General features: G+C 52.1%; 1 protein-coding gene across 1 annotated transcript; it reads left to right on the top strand.

Annotated features, from left to right (window-relative positions):
* The first annotated feature begins 4016 nt into the window (after positions 1 to 4016).
* LOC138846097 (lysine-specific demethylase 4D-like) lies at positions 4017 to 5762 on the top strand. The gene has a single exon (XM_070060761.1). The coding sequence runs from the start codon at positions 4032 to 4034 to the stop codon at positions 5760 to 5762; it is 1731 nt and encodes a 576-aa protein (XP_069916862.1). The 5' UTR covers positions 4017 to 4031.
* The last annotated feature ends 1308 nt before the right edge of the window (positions 5763 to 7070 follow it).

The raw sequence follows: 7070 nt of genomic DNA on the forward strand, positions 1-7070 counted from the left end.
GTTTCAAAACATACCACCACGAGGAAGCTGCATACCCTCTGAAGATGCAGACTTTTTATTTAGTTACTATTTAGTACCAAAGTCAGCATTTTACTGAAGAAGAAATACTTGATACATGTCTAGCAAAATATATAGAATTTAGAGGCATCCCTAATACAAAATGAAGGTTATATGTGCAGGAAGGCAGGTGGCAAAATGTATTTTATTGTTGCAGTTGGTAGAAACGGAATAGCAGGACAACCCGGGGTGGGGAGAGTCTCGTCTTCCTTTTCTCCCCTGATCTTCACCCTAAGAGGGATTCTTGGCTGCCCAGAATTACAGCCCCAGACTCTTTAGTAAAATGTTCACGGGCATGTCGGCCACGAGGAAGCAGATGATAAGTTTATTTTTTTTAAAGATTTAGTTATTTGCTTGAAAGTCAGTGTTAAACAGAGAGAGAAGGAGAGGCAGACAGAGAGACAGAGAGAGAGAGAGAGAGAGGTCTTCCATCTGCTGGTTTACTCCCCAATTGGCCACAAGGGCCAGAGCTGCGCCGCTCCAAAGCCAGGAGCCAGGAGACTCTTCCAGGTCTCCCACGGCTCCACGGCTACGCAGGGGCCCAAGCACTTGGGCCATCTTCACTGCTTTCCCAGGCCACAGCAGAGTGCAGGATTGGAAGTTTAGCACCCTGGACTCAATTGGCGCCCATATGGGATGCTTGCAGGACTGGCAGTGGCTTTCACCGGCTATGCCACAGCAGTGTCCCTGCATATGCAAATCGGAATGACATACCACTACACTCTCACTCGATTGGACAACACTCCAAAGTTGATACTCATCCAGAGCTTGACAAAGTGAAAAGTGTAAATTGTCCTCCTAGGCAGAGAGTGTTTCAACTGATACAAACTTGGGCAGAACAGTTTGAATGGTCAAGTGTGCATTCACATACACGTTTTCCAAGATGTGTCCTTCTCTTTTTGAAAGATGTATTCATGCATTCGAAAGGCAGAGTTAGAGAGAGGCAGTGATCCTCTGGTTCACTCCCTAATGGCCTCAACCTCCAGAGCTGAGACGATCCTAAGCCAGGAGCCAGGAGCCAGGAGCCAGGAGCTGCTTCTGCGTCTCCCATGTGGGTGCAGTCCTGGGGCCATCCTCTGTGGCATACCCAGGTACAATAACAGGGAGCTGGACCTGATGAGGAGTAGCCCGGACTGGAACCAGCACCCATGTGGGATGCTGGCCCCATAGGTCCTAGACATCGGCTTTACCCGCTGTGCCACAGCGCCGGCCCCTTCCACAGAGCTTTGAAGTACACTTGAATGAGGCTGCTGCCAGCACATGACATGCTGGTTGACAATACACATTTTTATGAATAGAATGAGCACACTGAAATTAGAATGAAAAATGAATACATACATTAGAAATAGTTGTTTATCGTCAAGTACTGCGTGCATAAGACACTATTTCAATGCGTTTTCATTAATTTAATAAGAATGTAGCGGATGTATCAAATTGCACATATTAATGTGATTCTGTGTGATGTCTTGATGCATGTGTACATTGTGTAATAGCTATTCATGGGACTGGTGCTATGGCCTAGCGGGCAACACCACCACCTGCAATGGCAGCATCCCATATGGGTGCCAGTTAGAGTCTCAGTGCTGGGTAGTTAGCCGCATACCATAATCACTTTTTGTCTTTTTTTTTTTTAAAAAAAAAAAAAACAGGTTTTTGGTATGTAGTCACATATACAACTTCTGTTTATTAAGTGGTGTTCTTTTAATTTATTTGAAAGGCAGAGTGACCGAGAGAGGGGAAGAAACAGAGCAAAGAGGAGATCTTCCAGGGAGGCTAGCAGGGAGCTGCACTGGAAACAGAGCAGCCAGGAGTCCCGCACAGCTGTGGGCTGCTGGAGCCCTAAGTGGAGGCAACACAGCCTCGGCTCCACCTTCTTCACTTTAGTCCTTTCCTACTGAACTCACTTGAATCCTTTCTACCGAATGCGTCTTTTTCTTAACTATGAAGGATCTTCTAAAAGTTGCTAGAAATGTATTAAGAGGCTGGCGCCGAGGCTCACTTGGCTAATCCTCTGCCTGTGGTGCTGGCAGCCCCGGTTCTAGTCCCAATTGGGGCGCCGGATTCTGTCCCAGTTGCTCATCTTCCAGTCCAGCTCTCTGCTGTGGCCCAGGAAGGCAATGGAGGATGGCCCAGGTCCTTGGGCCCTGCACCCACATGGGAGACCAGGAGGAGGCACCTGGCTCCTGGCTTGGGATCGGCACAATGTGCCAGCCGCAGCGGGATGGCCATGGCAGCCATTTGAGAGGTGAAACAACAGAAGGAAGACCTTTCTCTCTCTCTCTGTCTCTCTCTCTCTCTCTGTCTAACTGTGCCTGCCTTCCTATAAATAAATGAATAAAGAAAGAAAGAAAAAGAAAAAAAGGAAATGTATTAAGAAAATCCATGTTTCTATATCAATTTTAACACTAAAATAATTGTATTTTTAAAAGGAATTTTGCAAATCTTTGAAAAGGACTTTTGTGTAAAATGTCCCCTTAGGGGCCTGTAGGGTGAGAGAAAGGATTAGTTCACACCCTACAGGGCTGACCTCCCATAGTGCATGTTCTGGCCACTCCCCTTCCACTCCAGCTTTCTGCCACTGCACCTGGGAAAGCTGTGGGAATGGCCCAAGTACTCCAGCCCCTGCCCCTCTTGGGGGAGACCAGGATGGAATTCCTGGCTCCTGGGCTCAGCCTGGCCCAGCCCTGCCTGTGGCTCCCAGCTGGGGAGGGAGCCAGCAGATGCAAGACAGGTTGTTGTCACTCTTCCTTCCCAATGAAGCTTTTCACAAAGTACCCGCTCCATTCGTTTGATATTCGTGTTGCTCCCTGGGATTTCTTTGGTTGTATCTGTCAAGGTTGCCTGTCCCCAACACTTGATTTTCCACTCTGATGTTCCTTTGAGTTTGGCTACAAATGTCAACGCAAAGGGTGGGGCAAAATGAAGCTGGCCTGTCAGACAGAAACCCAGCTCTGGGATTTCCTGAGCTGAGGGCTGATTGGATTCGAACCTGGCCCAGGTATAAAGCCGGAAGGAAGCGCGGAGAGATGGAGCCTCCTTGCGACTGCAGCGGCCACGGGAAACCACCTCTCTCTGAGTCCTAGAGTGTGTTCACCTGGATCAGGATTTCGTCCACGGCAGGTAGCTCAATTTCTTATTCTGTTAGGCCATATTTGGTGCCTGTGCTTTTGAGAAAGTCCTTATGCCAAAAGCGTTGAAGACTCCATTTCAACTTTAAAAACGTCTTTGGGAGACGTTTATTAATGCCACCTATGTTATCCTAATATGCTTTATGTGCGTTGTCTCTCTGTTCTCTTCATGGTTCTCCATGTACTCTTCTGTAGGAGAATTCACAGATTTTTTCAAACATGTATTTATTTTTTGAGTGGCAGGGTTAAGACAGAGAGATGGAGAGACGGGGAAAGAGGTCTTCCCTCCTTGGGTTCTGCTATGACATTGACAAGCCTGGAAAAGAGACCTTCTCATTTCTCCACATTTCGATCTCTGTTAGGGCTTCCCATAGAAAGGAAACCACGTAGCAAATCAGCAGAGAGGGGCAGGCCGCTCTAGCTTAGGTGGTTAATCCTCCGCCTAGGGGCCAGCATCCCCAATGGGCTCTGATTGGAGTTCCAACGGCTCTGCTCTCAACCCTGCTCGCTGAGATGGCCTGGGAAAGCAGTGGAAGGAGATCCAAGTGCTCTGACCCACTGTACCCACGGGGGATGCAGAAGCAGCTCCAGGTTTGGATGGGCCCAGCTCTGGCTGTTGAGGCCATTTGGGGAGTGAACAGGCAGATGGAAGACCTCCCTCTCTCACTCTCTCTCTCTCTGTGTGTGTGTGTGTGTGTGTGTGTGTGTGATTCTGCCTGTGAAATGAATGAATCCATCTTTACTAAAGAGAGACTACGTAGAGAAGACCCTCTGGGGGAAATTCTAGGGGGACGATCTAGAACACACCTGGGGACTCAGAGTCGCCCACTTTCCTGTCTTGCAGCCATGACGCCTGAGAGCTCCGGCCCCCAGAACCCCAGCTGCCACATCATGACATTCTACCCAACCATGGAGGAGTTTATGGACTTCAACCAATTTATCGCTCAGATGGAATCTCAGGGTGCACACCGAGGAGGCCTGGCCAAGGTCATCCCACCCAAGGAGTGGAGGGCCAGACAGAGCTACGACGACATGGATGACATCTTGATAGCCCGCCCCCTCCAGCAGAAGGCCTATGGTGGGGCAGGTGTCTTCACTCAGTTCCACAGAAAGAGGAGAGCCATGAGCCTGAGACAGTATCGCCAGCTGGCCACCAGCACAAAATACCAGACCCCAGCGCACCTGACTTTCGAAGAGTTGGAGCAAAAGTACTGGAAGACCCGTGTCTACGATGCCCCGATCTACGGCGCTGGCATCAGCGGCTCTCTGTTTGATGAAAACACGGCACACTGGAACCTCAGGCGCCTGGGCTCGCCTCTGGACCTGCTGGCGCAGGAGTGCGGCGTCGTCATCGAGGGCGTCAACACGCCCTACCTGTACTTTGGCATGTGGAAGACCACGTTCGCCTGGCACACGGAGGACATGGACCTGTACAGCATCAACTACCTGCACTTCGGGGAGCCCAAGACGTGGTACGCGGTGCCCCCGGAGCACGGGCGGCGCCTGGAGCGCCTGGCCGGGCAGCTGTTCCCGGGCAGTTCCCGCAGCTGCCAGGCCTTCCTGCGGCACAAGGTGGCCCTCATCTCGCCCAGCGTCCTGCGGCAGAACGGCATCCCCTTCCGCCGCGTCACTCAGCAGGCTGGCGAGTTCATGGTGACCTTTCCTTACGGCTACCACGCGGGCTTCAACCACGGCTTCAACTGCGCCGAAGCCATCAATTTCGCCACCCCGCGCTGGATCGACTATGGCAAAGTGGCCTCCCAGTGCAGCTGCGGGGAGGCCAGGGTCACCTTTGACATGGACCCCTTCGTTCGTATCCTGCAACCCGAGCGCTACGAGCTGTGGAAACGCGGGCAAGACCGTGGCGCTGTGGCCCTCCCGGAGCCCATGGGCCAAACAAGCCAGGATCCACACACTAGCCGGGAGCCAGGCACCAGCCAGACGCTTCTCACCAGCCAGGGGCCAAGCCTCAGCCAGGAGCCACGCAGCAGTGAGGAACCTCACAGCAGCCAGGAGCTTCTCACCAGCCAGGGGCCAAGCCTCAGCCAGGAGCCAGGCACCAGTGAGGAGCCATGCAGCAGCCAGAAATCACGCCGCTGCCTGAAGCCGCGCCCCAGCCACGCGTTGTGCACCAGCCAGGAGCTGACGGCCTGTAGGCAGGATCGCGGGCTCTGGAGGGCTGCCCTGGGCCTCAGGCAGCTTTCCTCGCCCCAGGCTAGGTCCACTGGGCCTGTGCCGGCCTCTGGTAGCACCCGTCGAGCTGCTCCTGTGGGCCCCGGATCTCAGTTGGCTCTGGGCCGCAGCAGTGATGTCACACTGCACACTGACGTTCACAGGTCCAGGCAGCCCAGCCTGGCCTGGTTACCGACTCCAGCTCTGTCTGCCGAGGCTGTGCGCCTGTCAGCTGCCAGACCTAGTCGTGGTCGTGGTCGGCGTCCTCGGCCACTGGCAGCTGAGGAGCCCAGCCTGGAGGTTCCACCCAAGAGGCGGCTGTTGTCCCCCTCTGCACACACCGATGCTGGCGCCGAGGCTCCGCCCCTGCCCAATGATGGAGATTTGGAGGTCAACACTAAGTAGAGTCCTGAGTGCCCATTTCCTGCCAAGGCTTCGGGATGTTGCTGCGCCCCGGATCTTCAACCCTTGGGGCCCCCGCTGGATCCCCATGCCCCGATGCACCCGGGCCCCTGCCTGCTCTCCTTGGACAGCATCACCGTGGGTCTCCCTGACGTGGTGCCGCTGACTCCTCCCAGCACCAGCGTGCAGCCATTCAGAAGCTTCTGCAGGGACACTGCTGGGGACTGGGCGTCTCCTGGGAATCAGGCAGAGGAGGGGGTGGTGCGCCGCACTTGCGCCTCCAGAACCTTGGCTGCGTCTGTGCTTGCCCCCGGCCCTGGTGTTCCTGATGCTAGTCCCCTCTGGCTCAAGCCACAGGGAGGCGCTTTCTGGTGGCATGAGCCAAGTTCAGCACCAGTGAACGCTCTTCAGCCCCTGAGCCCTAGACCATCTGCTCTGTGACTGTGCAGCGGCCCCTGACCCTCAGAACCTGTAAAGTTCCCAGCCACGGGAGCATTCGTCCTGGCCTGTCCCCACTGGAGACCTAGTACCTGACTGGCATTTCTGATTTCTGCCTGTTATGCATTCCTCGTGCAAAGAGAAACGAGAACTCCTTGGCGTGTTTTTCAACTTAAATTGTATATGAAGCAGAGTAGATGAAAGGTAGTCAATGATTGTATTTTTGTATTCTTGTTGCTGAAGTTGTTTTAATTGCTCAAATAAACTTCACTGAATGAATTTAGTCTAAGTTTTTTCTCTAAGCTGGTTTAAAAAAGAAAATGTAGGAATAAGCTTATCTTAGCAATGCAGTCAGAACAAAAGGGATAGGATCAAGTACTCATGAATGCCAATGGCAGCTGACAAAATTCAAGCCTAGGTAGGCCTTGTTTCAAAACATACCACCACGAGGAAGCTGCATACCCTCTGAAGATGCAGACTTTTTATTTAGTTACTATTTAGTACCAAAGTCAGCATTTTACTGAAGAAGAAATACTTGATACATGTCTAGCAAAATATATAGAATTTAGAGGCATCCCTAATACAAAATGAAGGTTATATGTGCAGGAAGGCAGGTGGCAAAATGTATTTTATTGTTGCAGTTGGTAGAAACGGAATAGCAGGACAACCCGGGGTGGGGAGAGTCTCGTCTTCCTTTTCTCCCCTGATCTTCACCCTAAGAGGGATTCTTGGCTGCCCAGAATTACAGCCCCAGACTCTTTAGTAAAATGTTCACGGGCATGTCGGCCACGAGGAAGCAGATGATAAGTTTATTTTTTTTAAAGATTTAGTTATTTGCTTGAAAGTCAGTGTTAAACAGAGAGAGAAGGAGAG

The sequence above is a fragment of the Oryctolagus cuniculus genome, chromosome 1 (genome assembly GCF_964237555.1).
Source record: "Oryctolagus cuniculus chromosome 1, mOryCun1.1, whole genome shotgun sequence".
In the NCBI taxonomy this organism is placed as follows: domain Eukaryota; kingdom Metazoa; phylum Chordata; class Mammalia; order Lagomorpha; family Leporidae; genus Oryctolagus; species Oryctolagus cuniculus.